The sequence below is a fragment of the Anguilla rostrata genome, chromosome 6, assembly GCF_018555375.3.
Source record: "Anguilla rostrata isolate EN2019 chromosome 6, ASM1855537v3, whole genome shotgun sequence".
NCBI classification, from domain to species: domain Eukaryota; kingdom Metazoa; phylum Chordata; class Actinopteri; order Anguilliformes; family Anguillidae; genus Anguilla; species Anguilla rostrata.
The window spans coordinates 2,359,471-2,377,851 of record NC_057938.1 but is presented as its reverse complement, the minus strand read 5'-3'; the positions used below and the strand labels follow the sequence as shown (position 1 = coordinate 2,377,851).

The 18,381-nt window shown below is 42.1% G+C and overlaps 3 protein-coding genes across 3 annotated transcripts; all 3 read right to left on the bottom strand.

Moving 5' to 3' along the window:
• Window positions 1–2,989: 2,989 nt before the first annotated feature.
• Window positions 2,990–8,729, bottom strand: LOC135258177 (E3 ubiquitin-protein ligase TRIM35-like). The gene is made up of 6 exons (XM_064341471.1): window positions 8,077–8,729; window positions 5,298–5,393; window positions 4,982–5,212; window positions 4,821–4,843; window positions 3,804–3,922; window positions 2,990–3,527 (listed from the first exon to the last, which is right to left on the bottom strand). The coding sequence occupies exons 1-6, from the start codon at window positions 8,479–8,481 to the stop codon at window positions 3,004–3,006; spliced, it is 1,398 nt and encodes a 465-aa protein (XP_064197541.1). The 5' UTR covers window positions 8,482–8,729; the 3' UTR covers window positions 2,990–3,003.
• Window positions 8,730–11,840: 3,111 nt separating this feature from the next.
• Window positions 11,841–13,843, bottom strand: LOC135257904 (zinc-binding protein A33-like). Its single transcript, XM_064341117.1, has 2 exons — window positions 13,651–13,843; window positions 11,841–12,645 (listed from the first exon to the last, which is right to left on the bottom strand). The coding sequence occupies exons 1-2, from the start codon at window positions 13,841–13,843 to the stop codon at window positions 12,080–12,082; spliced, it is 759 nt and encodes a 252-aa protein (XP_064197187.1). The 3' UTR covers window positions 11,841–12,079.
• A 232-nt stretch (window positions 13,844–14,075) lies between these two features.
• Window positions 14,076–18,172, bottom strand: LOC135258167 (E3 ubiquitin-protein ligase TRIM35-like). Its single transcript, XM_064341460.1, has 3 exons — window positions 16,728–18,172; window positions 14,727–14,822; window positions 14,076–14,641 (listed from the first exon to the last, which is right to left on the bottom strand). The coding sequence occupies exons 1-3, from the start codon at window positions 16,869–16,871 to the stop codon at window positions 14,393–14,395; spliced, it is 489 nt and encodes a 162-aa protein (XP_064197530.1). The 5' UTR covers window positions 16,872–18,172; the 3' UTR covers window positions 14,076–14,392.
• Window positions 18,173–18,381: the final 209 nt, after the last annotated feature.

Below are 18,381 nucleotides of genomic sequence, written 5' to 3'. Positions count from 1 at the left end.
ACTCCCCGTGGCAGATGGGAAGAAACCTGGAAAGGAACCAGGCTCAAGGGGGGAACCCATCTTCCTCTGGTCAACTCATCTACAGCGTGTGACTGAAACATTTGCAGCTGCGCTGGACAGAGGGCGAACGCCTCTTGTATTTTGTGTCTTTAAAAGAGCAAGTCCAAAAAAAAAATTCCTAAGAAAAAAAGATTTACTTTTTCCAGTACGTGTAGCCACTTCTTAAACACGGTTCACCGCGTGAGGTCAAAATTCAGCTTTGGAGGGAATAAAACAATATGTGATTAATATCCTCTGTTAGCAAGATGATGGAGAGAGCTGTGGTTTAGAATAGGATCAGAATGTGTATGCCGTGCAGACCGAAGGGGACTGTAAATGACAGACCTCTTATTTAGGAACGCAGCACAGTTCTCAGAGTGTGACTGGAGAACTGCTCATGCAGCGCTTACTCTACAGAAACACAGGCACCAAAAGTCAGAGGTTATGCACACTTTATTGTTACTCACGGAGAAGAGCAGAAACAGAAAATTCCAATGCAGGACAGCTCCTAAAAAACTGTCAACCATTCCATTCTGAGGACAAGGACGAAACAAAACTCAAAAACTCTGTATCAGTGTGTGCTCCCTGTCTCAGCACCAAACTGTGGGGAGAAACACACCTTTAAGCACCTGTGCTGATTAGCTAACGCAACCCAGGTGCGTGTGCTCTCTCTACCAGCCAGCGCAGCCGAGACCAATCTGCTTCTGGGGTGTACTGAATGCCACACCCCTCCCAACCGAAGGCTAATTCGGCTAACACCGAGACCGCTCCCTCTCGAGTTTTGGCACCAAAATGGTCACATGCCAGCGTGACACCCCTGAGAGGGAGATGCGGAAATTCAAGGAAACACCGCTGGTTGCTGTAGAGGAAACAAAGCTAACAGAAATTTGAACAATTCTCCTTTCCAATGTTACAGTACTGTTCATTACAGGATATAGCCAGGATTCAATCAGCATTTGTTCTTCACTAACTATTTAAAAACGAAAAGCAATAATCACCCCCACGCCCATTCACAAACACACTTTCTCCAGTTCAGCTAAAACTAGCTAATCCTGAATGTCAATATTGTATCAACACCACTGAGATTTCGTTCTTAAAATCAAAGCTGTGTACTAGGGTGTCCAGAGACAATACTATGCCTATGTGCCTATCAACCAACAAAATGAACTGTATGCGTATAATCTTTTACACGATTGTTCTTCTTAATTTAGTCATTGTGAATTTCTTGAGGACTAATATACACTTTAATCTTTCTGCTTTAATTATCTTATAAGCGTCAATGATTGTAAATGCAATGACAATTCTTTCTCAAAAACCATAAACAAAGGTATGGCTTTTAGGAATCTACAATTATAGGGAGAAACATTTGCCAATATAATCAAATTAATAAGTAAACTGTAATTGGCTGTTCAAGGAGGTAAAGACACACGATTGGAATGTGCCTATTGACAACACTCTGACAATGACGTGATTCCAGACGTCAAATTAGTGTATTTTTGACCGGTTTGGTCTTCCATACTAGGAAAGGTGGTAAGGACGGAAAAAGGAGTGATTGAATGCAGACCTGGTAGAGCCAGGGCTTAACTCAACACCTCAGCACAGCCTCAGGCGCCCTCTTGTGGACAGAGTGAGTATGACCACAGTCATTTCCATCACTCTCAGACTAGAGCTTGAAACGGGCCCAAAAACTTCAGCCTGACCCTACATGAGCCCACATTCTATTCAGCCTGAGTCTGACCAGAGCCCGCGTGTTGCAGCGTTTTGGAAGCTGAACCTGGTTTGACCCTGACTTTTAATAAGTGCATCAGTACAGTAGACACGCCGTGGTTTGGGGTATCGCTGAAGTTCTGTTCAGAAAAGGTGTGATTGATGTCTGGATCAGATCAGTTGATGGTGCACAGCGGCAGGCTTGTGCATTATACTGTCATAACGCTGATGCTCCTGTTTCACGGCTCCCATACTTAAGCAGGGCATCACAGAATTCGCATTTTACGAACCCCACGCTTTCGTCTGCAGCTCCATTAAAAGCCGTGTAAAAGTTCATCCAGACCTGGGATTCTCCATTCGATGGCTGCTGCCTCACTTCATTCTCCCCTGACTATAACTTCTTTCTCCCCGGCTCTGAGGCGTCCATTCTGTCACTCACAGAGCTCAGCTTAGACTCGCTGGCCTACAACTGCCATCCAGCTCACACAGCGCTCTGTGCTCAAAATATAAAGGCCCAGCTACAAAGAGCAAAACCCCAACCAGCCCAATAGAAAAAGGCAAAATTAGGATGCGAACCGACCCAAACCCTCGGGTACTGGTCCGGTTTTAGGCTCAGGTGAAAATGACAAACTCACTCTCAGAGCACTTGCAGGGTAGTTAGCTAATCAGTATATCAGATCAGCTCATGTGAGTTTGAACTGAACCCAAACCCAGCGTATGAGTGGCGTGTTTGCCTCTGTCTGTGTTCATACTGCACTGGAGAGAGAGACTTACCTCATCACACACCTGGGAGACAGACTGGTGACGGGTCAGAAAAAGAGCAGCACTCTGGAGTGATTGCACTGATATATTTATTACACCTCAACTGATTACACACAAACCCACATACTTACACTACCACCGTATAGCACAGTTATTACTCAGTGATAACATCAGGAAGTTATGTGAAAAGAAATTAGACACTTCTCATGGAAACACTACAGAACGTTTCAAATAAAATAATATTTTGTTGATGCTGATTGACCAGCAAATATTTTAATGAATCCTGCTCAGATGTGATGGAAAGCAGTTTTTCTAACCTGATTTGTACTGCAACATCATGAGGTTTCAAAGTTACATTCATCATGAACTGCTGCAGAAATTGATCAATAAAATATTGTAAAAGATATTATCTGCAAATATACTCATTAATCTTGTCACAGTTAAAGAAGCAGTCTGTTCACCTGATCCTTGCCAACAAACCACAGCACTATTCCACTATTCCACTCTTACAGACACCTTCAGAGGACAGATCTGCAGAGAAACAGGATTGAAGAATGGAAACACTCTCTCAGTGAAGGAGTGTTTAAAAGTGTAGAGAGGAGTGTTGTCACTGGGGTCAGAGAATGACACCTCCCCACTGTCCCAGTCCAGCTGCACTCTGACCCTCTGGAGTTTCCTCTGCACAGTGAGGGGTGTAGCTGGGGAGGTCAGGGCTGTGCATTTCCCACTGAGCTGCCATATACTCCACACTCCTCCTGCTGGGCTCGGATCCACAGCCTCTTTCCTGCTGATGGACTCTTTAGCCACACCCACCACCCAGTAACCTCCATCCCCCACTGCTACATCCCAGCAGTGTCTCCCTGAGCTGAATCCCTCAGAGCCCAGCACACACACCTCCCTATCAAATCTCTCTGGATTATGAGGAAGCTGCTGTCTCTCACCACTGCGTCTCACACTGGTCAGATCCTCAGACAGTGAGAGTTTGGGATGTGCTGTGTTTGGGTCCAGAGTCACAGGAGCTGAAGGGACAGAGAATGAGACGTCAGCACTGATCTGCACAAAGTGAAATCAGACACAATGGGCTCCCTGTCCCCTAAAGTATGTTATCACTCTTAAATCAGTATTTTATTATGAGCATCAGTGAGATTAAGGACTGGTGCTCAGTCTCTTCACTCCAGGGCTCCTACACAGACAGGACCAGTATGACTCTGACTGGCTTAATCAGCTTGTGGAAAGGATGCTGAAGAATCCCCCTGTACAGTGACAATGTGGAGCTCCCTGCCCCCAGTACTCACTGTATTGACCAGTCCCCAGCATCTTCTCCCACACTCTGTACTTCAGATTGCCCAGGTGCTTGGCCACATCAATCAATGCTCCTGAGACCTTCTCTGGATCCGCCAGTGTGCACTGGGCTCTGCAATAATATTCAGGAGTCACTTGTGCTGTGGGTGTGGCTTCATTACCATAGAAGATTATCAGCGGCAACATCAGATCTTCATTCTATAAGAAAATGGCTCCATCCCTCCCAGCGTTCTGCCACACAGCCCCACTGGCTGCCAGTTCTGTCAGGCCCACTGTCATCAAAGTAGAACTTTATTGACAATAAAGGCAATACAGGTATGTTTGGCGGTATGGCTCTGTTCTGGAGCTCTCCCGCCAACCACTCAGCCCGCGTGGATAAGGCCGGGAGGCCAGCAGCCAAACCCCCCTAGAGGGGTACACACAGAACAGATCCAGCAGCAATGCAAATTCGTAATACATAGGGATGGAGCTGGTGTGGTGGAGGGGATTTACAAAGCAACGTGCAGCAAGCTTGCATGCAGGACGAGCAGCCGAATGAGTAGAGGGAGGCTGTTTAAGTAGACCGCCCTGTTATGTGAATGTACTGTGATAGGTGAACATCACTCAGCTGAGCCGGAGCGCTTGACTCTCGTGGCCTGCCAGAACTACGCGATGCTCCATATATGAAGCAGCCCGACCCCACTGAGGGACACACACACACACAGGAGTGGGGCAATTTTTAATCTATCACTGATTACCTATTATCGTATGATGATTATAATGATGTTATAATTATGTTGTTAATCATTGTGATTAATATAATTTAAATGTAATCATTGTGTAATCTAATCTCATAACACATTTAGGCATGAATGTAACATTTGTTTTTTATTTTTTCCATCTGGTCCCATTTTACTCATCTTTACTGAAATGCTGCAGTACTTGTAAATTATCATTCCCATTTAAACTGAAGAGAGAAAGGAAGAGGAGATTAAAAGATTGAATAGAGAGAAAGGCTGGAGTTTACATACCGTTTCTCCACATCTTTGTAGCTCTGAAATAAGTGAATAAGAGTTGATTTATATTACTATAACCAATACTCAGATTATAAAAACTGACTGTATCAATGTAATATATTCCCATTTGAGTAAATTGATAAATATGTTTTGTGTGTGATTATGACACGACTTACCTGCAGGAATGAGACGTCTTCAGCTACCAGCTCCTGTTCTATGGCTCTGATTTGTTCTGAAAGGGATGATATCTCTTCTGTCATCTTCTCAATCTTCTCCTTCATCATCTGACTCTTCTGTTCCTCTTCCTCCCTCAGTGCAGTGATTCTGGCTGCCTCTTCATCTTTTAGGAACTGCTGAAGTTTCTCAAACTCCATCTTTATCTGTCTCTTTGTGTGCTGGGCCTGGCTCTGGAATAAACATTATTCACCATCATTTCAGCACAATCCAGCGCTGCATTTTCAACACTGTGATTTAAAGGCCTCAGTACAGTACCTTGATATGCTGTGCTGTTTGATCACAGACTAGTTTCACTGCATTAAAGGCTTCAAGCTTCTCTTGCAGTGGAGCCAGTGCAGTCCTGAGTTTCTCCTGGAAAGAAATGACAGAGTCCATACTTTACTGAGAACACAGACTGACAGTAAACTTCACTGCCTACACAGACAGCACAAGAGCAGAAACTAAAAAGTGATTTTAAAAAAAGATAGATTTCACTGTATAAATGCCTCATGCCTACTTGTTTTATTATTGCCTGTATTATTTGCATAGACTGCTTTGTTGCTGCTTTTGTTTGTGTTCAACAGTTTAACCTACAGGGTCCAAGTTAAACTATGCGGTTGTTCCCTTCACTTGGAACTGTACTTCGCTCTAGGGTTTTCAACACACTTGTCCCTGGTTACGGTTATGCACTTTGTTGTACGTTGCTCTGGATAAGATGCCTGTAATGAAAATGTAAAATGAATGTAATAATTTTATGTAGAACAATACTGGACAACAAAATGTGTTTGAGCTGGTTATAAAATTTCCAACTAAGAACAATTATAATGCTCAATTATGCAGACATTAAATCATACATAAAGGGAGGTGTAATGATGATTTGTTTGACACAAATGCTAATCATTTCTTCATTTTTGTTCCATGTTAATATTACATTTATTACACACTGTCACGGTACGGGTAGGGGGGACCCAAACGGAGATAGAAGAAAAAAAAAACACAAACTCAAAAAGGGAAATTAACAAAGATTTTACTTACATGACAGGGGACAAAAAAAATAGGAAACCAAAAGGCCACGCAGGGCACTACCAAAAACACAAAACAGAAAACTCAAAATTCAAAACACACACAGAGCAGAACACCGGTAGGACAGAAACCAGGCAGGAACTAACAGGCAGAACACACAGGCGGAAACTCAGTCACACACACAAGCAGGTCAAAGCACAGGCAGGCAGATACATGAAGATCAAACAAACACAAGCAGGTCAAAAACACAGGCAGGTACATATGGTCTGAACAAACGCAAGTCGGGAACAAACACAAGTCAGGAACAAAACACAAGGAACCAGCACCCGAGTCAAGGGGACAAAGAACTTAAATAGACAGGGGGTAACAAGACACAGGTGAACTCAAAAAACAATCAAACCAGAAGGAGGGGATAACAAGACACAGGTGGGAACAATGATGGAATAACGAGACAAACAATAATACAATTAACAGGGGGGAGCAGGACACAAAACAGAAGTGCCGCCATCTGGCGGCCCAACAAGGGAAACACAGACAGGAAAACACAGAACCATGACACACACAACATTTATTATGCCAAAAAGTGAACTTGTTGCAAAATATATGTTTTATATCAAAATCTGTTTATAAATACAGTCTGTCCATAATCTGTGCCAGGACTGTAGCTATCATTTTAACTACAGTCACTTTACTAAAGTCAAAATATTAAGTTAAAGTTGTGTTTATTGTTATTCATCTCATTACAGGGTGTAAAAAGAACAAAATGCATTACCCCAGGGAACACTGTGCATTAAAAGTATATAATTGGAATTAATCCAGAAATTAATTTCTTTAAAGGCAATGAAAAATAATTAATTGACAATTAATCAAACACGTGTTGCAATTCAGTGATTAAAAATACATGAAATCCTGTAAAATGGCAACCCCCTCCCCTACTCACATTTTACAGGCCTCGTCAGTTTAAGGGTTAATTTGAGCATTGGCAGCATTTACTTTACAAAATGGATGTTAGAAAATGGCTCAAAGCTCTATCTGCCTCATCCACAACAGGACATAATTGAGAATTTACTGGATCTACTCATTCACACTCAGAACCACCGATACGTGCCAAAGCTACAGCGTCTGCATCTACAACCTCAAATGAAGTCAGTGACACTGCTGGTCTTGCTATGCTACTCGATCCAGCTAATTCAGCTAATGACATCAGCTCCCCTCTAGCTTCACTAGCTAGCAGGAGCACATCAGGTTCCAGCAGCACTACATTTGGACCAGACCCTCCACTGCAAACTCCACCAGAGGATTTTAGTGGAGAAAAACCTGACCAGGTGAAAGAGGACAAGTTTCTAAGCCTCATTTTTAGTGGGAAAATGCTCTTTTGTAAGTGACTGGTGGCACAGGAGAGACTGACTGGAATACACAGTAAAAGCAGATGCAGTTTCTGTTTCCCTTGTGGGAAATTCAGATAATTGTGTTTCAAAACTGATTCAACATTTAAAGTGAAGGGATACTGCAACTGGAAGCATGCTGTTGAATATAACAAAGGCTTTCATAAACATGCAAGCTCTAAAGAGCATCTGACCTGTGAGGCCATTTGGAGGGAACCAGAGAAACGCTCTGAGACAGACACAGAAATGTCCAGAAATTGATTAACACAGAGCAGCCTTCTAGAAATAGATAGTACATGGCATCCATAATTGATATTTTAGAACTTCAAATATAACACTGCCATCTAGACCCATGTAAAAATCAGTTAACTCCCAGTGGAAAAAAAGTTCCACCAGTGATTGACGTCTGATGCTGGCTTTGCCCCGCCCTCTTGCCTTTCTCTGTCAGTCATGTGACACATACTATGGAGCTCAAACTGCAGCCATGCCTGAGAACTAAGGTCACTTTATGCAGTTCTTTTATTAAATCGCAATCATTTTTAATCCCAATTAATTTACAAAAGAAAAGGATAAAGCATACACAATTTGATACTATGATTAAGCCATAAAAATTAGGTAAAATATGAAATATGTTATCTGACAATTACCTTATACTCTTCTGCAGCCTCTTGAACTGGTCGCATTTTGTGGTTTTCATGTTTTTTTGAAGTTTGGCAGATAACACAGACGGGTATTTGATCCACCAAACAGAAGAGTTTGAGTTTCTCACTGTGCAGACTGCAGAGCACTTCAGATCCTGCTTTAGCTCTCTGACTTCTCTCCTTTAAGAACACCTCACAGGTATTCCTCAGAGACAGATTAAGGGGAGGTTCAGCCTTGGAAGATCTTCTCCTGCAAACTGGGCACTCCCGAGATCCCTTCTGTTCCCAGTACTGCTGCAGACAGGCCTTACAGAAGCTGTGACTGCAACTCAGGAGAACAGGATCCCTGAAGATTTCAGAGCACACAGGACAGGAGAGCTCCTCTTCCAGGACAGAAGATCCAGACGCCATTCTGTCTATCTGTTCTGAGCTCTTCACTTACTTCTGCTAAATCTGTAGTTTTGTTTCACTTTTACTTACTGCTGTCACAACAAACTGCAGCTAAGGACTGTCTTTAAAATTAGACTCAAATCTCTCTTCATCTTGGTATTTTTTCTTTGTCCATGTTATCATAAAAACCTGTATTTTTGAAAAATATAGATTGAAATCGTATTAAAAGGTCCCTGATGTAACTAAAGCATCTGCCTGTGAGAAACGGCTCTTCCTGTTAGACACATCTGATTACCAGGGACAGCACTTCCTGCAGGGGGCAGCACTGTGCCACTGAAGTTTGATTGGCTGATCTGCCAGCAGTTCTACACCAGCCCTGTTCTTCAGGTTCTGTCAATTCTCTCTCGTGTGTGTTAATCCAAATGGAATCTCATTTCCCCGGTTAATCTCAAGCACACACCCTCTCCTACAAACATGATACCAGCACCGATTCAGAGTTCAGCTCCACTGTCCTTTCCTCTTTATAATATCCTCACTGATGAAGCTAAAGGAGAGGGCTGTGCTTTAGAGTAGGTCATTACAGCACTGATGAAGCTAAAGGAGAGGGCTGTGCTTTAGAGTAGGTCCTTACAGCACTGATGAAGCTGAAGGAGAGGGCTGTGCTTTAGAGTAGGTCCTTACAGCACTGATGAAGCTGAAGGAGAGGGCTGTGCTTTAGAGTAGGTCCTTACAGCACTGATGAAGCTAAAGGAGAGAGCTGTGCTTTAGAGTAGGTCCTTACAGCACTGATGAAGCTAAAGGAGAGCGCTGTGCTTTAGAGTAGGTCCTTACAGCACTAATGAAAGCACGTGCCTGAAACGTTTGCTGCTGTGCTGGACAGAGGGTGAACGCCTCTTGAACTTTTTGTCTTTGACTGAGCTGTGGTTCAGAATAGATTCAGAATGTTTGTGTCATGTAGACTAAAGGATCTGCACAACACACACCTTCAGACATCTACAGGTGATTTCAGTTACTCCTAAATTACCTGGGAATTGGAGACAGGACAAGGATAAAGTAAAGAAGGAAGAATGAGGAAAAATGTCTAAATGTTGTAAATGACCATTTTGGCACAATATGTCAGTCAGCCTACAAGAGGGAAATCAGTTCTGGATTTGGGGCTGTGTAATGCCTCTGTAGAGGTAATGGAGCCACCAGGAACAAGTGATCATTGCAGTTTGTTTTAATGTATTTGGGCAAAGTAAGAGGCCCTCCTCTGAGTCTGGAACTTTTCATTTTAGGCATGCCAACTCTAACAAGATGGGAGCAAATTTAAGTAGTATAGACTGGGTGCAACTTCTCGATTGCAATACTGTGAATGAAATGTGGGGCAGGTTCAAAAGGGTTATTATTGAGGCGCAATGTAAATTCATCTGAAGGTGAGGAAAAGTCAGTTAAAAAGCAGTCACCCCAGTGGAAGCCTTACAGGATAGCTTGAGGGAAAAGAATAAACTTTATAAGACACACTGGGATGACAGGTATTCCATCCGCCAAGTTACGCCTTGGCAGGGCGGCATGCCCCATACAGCACCAAGAGTTTGGAACTTTTCAGGGTTCCCTACAGAAATAACCACGATGACCACAGACTCTCAGCTCTTAAAAACATTCATTTCTGTACCTTCTGACCTCATTTCAACAGGCAGAATTCACAAACATCTTCACACGTCCACACAATAAAGCCCCAAACTTAGGGGATTTTGTGCGTTTTCCTTCTTCTTTTTCCTGCCAATTACATCATCAAAAATGCTACAGAGTCACAAAGAATCCTCATTGGACATTTAGCTACGCCAGCCAATAAAAACATCAGATACAAAAGCAAAATGGACATATATAGAAGTGCACGTATAAAAAAACTTTGCCACCCCAGTGGCTATTTCACTAGTAGCTCACAGGGCACTGGGTAGCGTGTTAGCCTATGGGACCTTTAGCCTAATGAGGTAAAGGTTTAAATCCCCCTTCGGACCCAAATTTCTATCTCGTCACACCGGCTTCCATGCTAGCTAATAATTGCCTAGAAAAATTTAAATTTGCATCAGTGCAGTCTTTGTGGTGAACTTATTTATATTTCTGAAATCCAAAAAATATAGACGCACACTTTAAACAGTTTCGATTTCGCCGTTTTAACCGAGTGTAGCGTTAGCGACCGGACAGCTAAGGAACCAGTCAGATATGCTCAGCAAATGGGCCTGGCAAGCTGGCTGACAGGAAACAGGATGTGCACAGTGCCTGATAACTAATAACGGGAAAGACAAGTGGTTAATGAGCCTATCATACTGCTCTGCTGATAGGCTGCCATGCTTTGATAAGCTGTGCAGCTACTGTTTACGAACCCATATGGAAATAAAATAAGCCTTTTGCTGCATATTAATTATTACTAAAACTCAAGTGCACAGCAGCCAAGCAAAGCATTGCAAAACTGCATCTATGAGCGATTTTGTTTTCAGGGCAGGTTTGGGTTTCTGATTTGACGGTACCAGTCGGGCTTGATCGGGTTGGGTCTCAAAGTCCTGGGTACAGGCCGGGTCCAGGCTTCAGTTTCATGCCCGTGCAGACCTCTTGCTTTTTCTCATATACTGATACAAAGAACTGTCATTATATGATGATAATATTAAATAGCAAATTATGTTACAAGATGGATTTTTGCTCTTTCTTCTCTATGATATGAACCATATGAGTAACCATGCAGTGCTGGTCCATGATGCAGGTAAGCAGTGAAAAGCTCTGATCACCCTGCAGTGCTCTGAGACTCAGTCTCTCCTCTGTACTCAGGGTACTGTGGTGAGCTGAAGCTCTTCTGGTAGTCGATGGGTTTCACAAACCTGTCACAGTCTGAAGGACAGAGTACACACACACATACTCGCTCTCTCTCACACACACACACAAACACAAACACACACACTCACACACTAACATGTGATATTATTCTATAACTGATCCTCTAACCACAAGCAATCCACAAAATCACACAAAACCACAAACCACCCCACTGCTGAGAATAGCAGGTGAGACAGGAGCCCCAGTGCTCTCTCACTCCACACACCTGGTAGAGTCAGGACTTCAACCAACACCTCAGCACAGCTTCAGTCGCCCTCTTGTGGACAGAGTGAGTATGACCACAGACATTTCCTTCACTCTCAGTTCACAGCAACATCCAGGGGGCAGTGGGCTTATCCACTTCTCTCACTTGATCTGCTGAATTCAGTTTGAACTGATCCCAAACCCAGCATATGAGGGGAGAATTTGTCTCTGTCTGTGTTCATACTGCACTGGAGAGAGAGACTTACCTCATCACACACCTGGGAGACACACAGGTGACGGGTCAGGAAAAGAGCAGCACTCTGGAGTGATTCCACTGGTGCATTTATTACAATTCAACTGATTACACACAAACCAGTTCCAACATTGACATCATGAGGTTACAAAGGGACATTCATCATGAACTGCTGCAAACATGGATCATTAAATATATAAATATAATATCATTTAAATAATTAAAGAAAACATCGTAATAGATATTTTTATCTCATTAATCACAGTGAAAGAAGCAGCCTGTTCACCTGATCCTTGCCCACAAACCACAGCACTATTCCACTCTTACAGACACCTTCAGTGGACGGATCTGCAGAGAACCAGGCCAGAAGAACGGAAACACTCTCTCAGTGAAGGAGTGTTTAAAAGTGTAGAGAGGAGTGTTGTCACTGGGGTCAGAGAATGACACCTCCCCCCTGTCCCAGTCCAGCTGCACTCTGACCCTCTGGAGTTCCCTCTGCACAGTGAGGTCTGTAGGTGGGGATGTTAGGGCTCTGTATTTCCCACTGCGCAGCCCTATACCCCACACTCCTCCTGCTGGGCTTGGATACACAGACCCTTTCCTGCTGAAGGACTCTTTAGCCACACCCACCACCCAGGCCTCACCCCCCACTTCTACATCCCAGCAGTGTCTCCCTGAGCTGAATCCCTCAGAGCCCAGCACACACCGCCACACATCAAATCTCTCTGGATTATCAGGAACCTGCTGTCTCTCACCACTGAGTTTCACACTGGTCAGATCCTCAGACAGTGGGAGTTTGGGATGTGCTGTGTTTGGGTCCAGAGTCACAGGAGCTGAAGGGACAGAGAATGAGACGTCAGCACTGATCTGCACAAAGAGAAACCATCAGACACAATGGGCTCCTAATGATATAAACTCAAACTAATGAGTTTTACAAAACCATTATACTGAACCATTATAGCCTCAAATACACAGTACGGGCCAGAAATATCAGGCCACCATTGTTTTCGGCTAGGTAAAGAAGAATGTATTTAATATTTGCACATTTAATGAATAAAAAATCAAAGTACAAACATTGTTTGCTATTTCTACCAACAATAACTTAAAACGTTGGATTACAAATAATCTTAGACACCACTTTTTTTTTAAAATGTTTTGCTTATAAAAGCAGGGACTACTCCTGTTTTCTTCAGTTCAGTATTATGCATCTTGTTGTGTGTAGATACTGAACTCTTTCTGTAGAAATAAATCCTATTTCTTATATGGATATACCTCGCCGTGCTGGTTATTCTAAGGGGAGAATTTACTCTGCTGAACATTGCGAAGCAGGTGGAGGGGTGGGAGAGCCTAACACCCTTAGCCTGTAGTGCCAGTAAGCCCCACACATCTAAGCCTAACTCCTTCTTTGCCGTAGTAGTGCAAGTAAAATACGCACCAACATTTCAAGCAATATGGAAAATAAAGAGTAAGGCTTAGATGTGTGGGGACAAGTAAACATTGTGACAAGAACGTTTCTTTTGCTAGAGACCACAAGATATTTGTCTACTGCCTCCTGATCTACCTGGTCTCCTCCTGTTAATATTACTGGCCATCAGCTGGACATTGCTGAGTGTGTGCTGAACACTGCACCTGGAAATATTAAGCCTTTTTACAATTTCTCACTGGGAATAACCTTGCCACAACATGCTTATTTGGCTCTGCACAACTCTAAGCTTAACTCCTTCCTTGACATATTTCTTCATATTTCAGATTTACTGCTTGCACAGGGCCGTTACACAGACAGGACCAATATGACTCTGACTGGCTTTATCAGCTTGTAGAAAGGATGCTGAAGATTCCCCCTGTACAGTGACAATGTGGAGCTCCCTGCCCCCAGTACTCACTGTATTGAACAGTCCCCAGCATCTTCTCCCACACTCTGTACTTAAGATTGCCCAGGTGCTTGGCCACATCAATCAGCACTCCGGAGACCTTCTCTGGATCCGCCAGTGTGCACTGGGCTCTGCAATAATATTCAGGAGTCACTTGTGCTGTGGGCGTGGCTTCATTACCATAGAAGATTATCAGCAGCAACATCAGATCTTCATTCTATAAGAAAATGGCTCCATCCCTCCCAGCGTTCTGCCACACAGCCCCACTGGCTATATATATGAAGCAGCCCGACCCCACTGAGGGACACACACTCACAAGAGGGGGGCTATTTGTATTCTATCATTGATTACCTATTATCTGTATCATGATTTAAATGATGTTAAATTATTAATCATTATAATTAACGATACAAATGTTACAAATCATTGTGTAATCTGATCTGATAACTCATTTGGGCATGAATGTAGCATTCTATTTTGAATGTTTCCATCTGGTCCTATTTTACACATCATTGATGAAATGCTGCAGTAAACTACCACTCACATTTAAACTGATGAGAGAAAGGAAGAGGAGATTAAAAGATTAAATTAAGAGAAAGGCTGGAGTCTACATACCGTTTCTCCACATCTTTGTAGCTCTGAAATAAGTGAATAAGAGTTGATTTTTATTACTATAACCAATACTCAGATTATTAAAACTGTATCAATGTAATATATTCCCATTTGAGTATTGATAAACATGTTTTATGTGTGATTATGACACATGACTTACCTGCAGGAATGAGACGTCTTCAGCCCCCAGCTCCTGTTCTATGGCTCTGATTTGTTCTGTAAGTGATGATATCTCTTTGGTCATCTTCTCAATCTTCTCCTTCATCATCTGACTCTTCTGTTCCTCTTCCTCCCTCAGTGCAGTGATTTTGGCTGCCTCTTCATCTTTTAGGAACTGCTGAAGTATCTTAAACTCCATCTTTATCTGTCTCTCTGTGTGCTGGGCCTGACTCTGGAATAAACATTATTCACCATCATTTCAGCACAATCCAGTGCTGCATTTTCACCACTGTGATTTAGAGGCTTCAGTACAGTACCTTGATGTGCTCTGCTGTTTGATCACAGACTAGTTTCACTGCATTAAAGGCTTTTAGCTTCTCCTGCAGTGGAGCCAGTGCAGTCCTGAGTTTCTCCTGGAAAGAAATGACAGAGTTCACACTTTACTGAGGAAACAGACCTACAGTAAACTTCACTGCCTACACAGACAGCACAACAGCATAAAACATATAAGCCAAAAATTATGGTTTTCACTGCATGAATGTGATAAGTCTATGTAGTAAAACACTGGACAACAAAATATGTGTTTGAGCAGGTGATAAAATTTTCAAGTAATATAAACTATAATGCTCAATTATGGAGGCATTAAGTAATACATACAGGAAAGTGTAATGATTATTTTTTTTTACACAAACAGTAATCATTTCTTCATTTTTGTTCTGTGTTGATGTTACATTTATTAAAGACAATATTTATTATGCCAAAAAGAGAAGTAGTCGCAAAATATTGCATTAATTGTCAAAAGCTGTCAAAATGCAGTTTATCCATAACCTGTGCCAGGGCTGTAGCTATCATTTTCAGATCAGTGACATAATTAAAATGAAAAAATTGTTAAAGTTTTGTTTATTGTTATTCATCTCATTACAGATGGGTGTAAGAAAAAGAAGAAAATACATTAGCCCAGGGACCACAGTGCAGTATGAGAACAGCCATAAACAATTAAATATAAGAATTAATCCAGGATTGAAAATTATAACAAAGAAAAAAGGCACTGAACAATACTTAATGGACAATTAATCATCATTCCTGTAAATATGCATGAAATCATTCGGTTAAAAATGCATTAAAAAGTGCATTCAAAACTAGTAGTTAAAAATGCATGAAATCCTGATCTGGCAACCCGCTCCCCTACTCAGATTTTACAGGCCTTGTCTGTTTAAGGGTTCACTCGAGTGTTGGCAGCGTTTACTTTACAAAATGGATGTTAGAAAATGGCTCAAAGCTCTATCTGCCTCATCCACAACAGGACAGAGTTCGGAATTTACTGGATCTGCTCATTCACACTCAGAACCACCGATGCATGCCAAAGCTACAGCGTCTGGATCTACAACCTCAAATGAAGTCAGTGACACTGCTGGTCTTGCTATGCTACTCGATCCAGCTAATTCAGCTAATGACATCAGCTCCCCTCTAGCTTCACTAGCTAGCAGTAGCACATCAGGTTCCAGCAGCACTACATTTGGACCAGACCCTACACTGCTAACTCCACCAGAGGATTTTAGTAGAGAAAAACCTGACCAGGTGAAAGAGGACAAGTTTCTAAGCCTCATTTTTAGTGGGAAAATGCTCTTTTGTAAGTGACTGGTGGCACAGGAGAGACTGACTGGAATACACAGTAAAAGCAGATGCAGTTTATGTTTCCCTTGTGGGAAATTCAAATCGTGTGCAAATGCTGATTCAACCTTTAAAATGAAGGGACATTGCAGCTGGAAGCATGCTGTTGAATATAACCAAGGCTTTCATAAACATGCAAACTCTAAAGAGCATCTGACATGTGAGGCCGTTCGGAGGGAACAAGAGAAACGCTCTGAGACAGACACAGAAATTTCCATAAATTGATTAACACAGAGCAGCCTTCTAGAAATAAATACTACATTATTGGTTTAGGGGGTCAGTTTTTCTGGATAAAATGTACAACACACGTTCAAATATAACACTGCCATCCAGAGCCATCTAAAAAACAGTGCCCTCCTCGTGAAAAAAAAGTTCCTCCGTTGATTGACGTCTGATGCCAATTTTGCCCCGCCCTCTCTCTGTTAGTCATGTGACACAAGCTGTAGGTACAAGTTCAAACTGCAGGCAGGCCTGAGAACTAAAGTCACTACACGCAGAGCTTTAATTAAATCACAATAAATTTTAATTCCAATTAATTTACCAAAAAAATAAATAAAGCATACACAATTTGATATTATGTGTAAACTGAAAATTCTCAAGCCATAAAAATTAGGTTAAATGTACATTTTTTCATTTGAAATATTTACCTTATACTCTTGTGCAGCCTCCTGAACTGGTCGCACTTTCTGGTTTTCGTGTTTTTTTGAAGTTTGGCAGACAAGCCAGACGGGTATTTGATCATCCAAACAGAAGAGTTTGAGTTTTTCACTGTGCAGACTGCAGACTGCCATTTTGTCTCGGTCTGTTCAGAGCTCAGTAATGGCTTCTGCTAAATCTGTAGTTTAGTTTCACTTTTACTTACTACTTACAACAAACTGAAGCTAAGGACTGTCTTTAAAATTAGACTCAAATCTCTCTTCGTCTTGGTATTTTTTCTCTGTCTATGTTATCAGAAAATCCTGTATTTTGAAAAATATAGATTAAAATCGTATTAAAAGGTCCCTGATGTAACAAAAGCTTCCATCTGTGAGAAACTGTACTTCCCTCTTCCTGTTATGTACGCCTGATTATCAGAGACAGCACTTCCTGCAGGGGGCAGCATTCTACCACTGAGGTTTGATTGGCTGATCTGCCAGCAGTTTTACACGAGCCCGATTCTTACTGGTTCAGTCAGCTCTCTGACGTATTAGTCCAAATGGAATCTTATTCGCCAGCTAATGGCAAGCACACGCCCTCCCTTAGAAACATGATTCAAACAAAGATCCAGAGTTTGCGTACACAGTCCATTCCTCTTTATAAATCCTGACTCAAAGCTTGTTGAACTCAAAGGTTGTGCTTTAGAACAGGTGGTCTAGCACTGATGAAAGCACGTGACTGAAATGTTTGCTGCTGCGCTGAACAGTTGACACCTCTTGTACTTTTTATCTTTGGCCGAGCAAATCCCAGACAAATCATACAAAGAAGAAAATATGAACGCTTACAAAAACAATACACAGAAAGCCACTTCTTAAAGCGGCTCACTTGTCAATGTAAATTTCAGCATTGGGGTGGAAAAAGCTTTGTCCATACCTGCTTTAAATCGAAGACAAATCACGCCTTCCTCGGACGATGGCACGATTGAGTTGGTCGAAACAGTTTTCGCTATTCCTTGTACCCTAGAAAATGGACGCTGTTTATTTCAAACGAACGTGGACAGAATCTGCAGTGGCACAGGCATCGCGCAAACGTCTTAGAGGCTCCGGAAAAGGTTTTGGTCACTATAGTTTGGCGCAGAATTTATTTCGAAACGCTGCCTACGCACCCGTATTTCATCAAACCAGATGGCAGATATGTACTGTATAAACATCCAGTTGAGGGTACAATTCTAGCAAGCTGATGGTGAAGATTTAGTGTCAATAAAATATGAAATTACTAAGCGTTAAAATTTAAACGTCAGATCTCCTCATTTTAAATAAATGTATTAATATGTCTTAAATACTTTCACAATAAATCGAATACCAGCAATGAAATAATTCGTTATCTAATTTACAGTGCATGATGACTTAAGGTAGGCTACAGGCATTCACATCCGTTTGAAAATCTACTGTTACAGCAGGTCTTCTGAATCAGGCCAGTCCATATTCAAATATGCAACAGAAAACGCCAGAACCAGACGCCACAGTTTATCAACGTGACATTACAACGGATGGCATTCTAGTGTTTTCAGAATTACATGAATACAGACAAAGTCTTGAGGAGACATTGGCCTCCTGAAAGTGTCTAGAAATCGGTTGTACTATTTAGTATGGAAACTGAAACCTA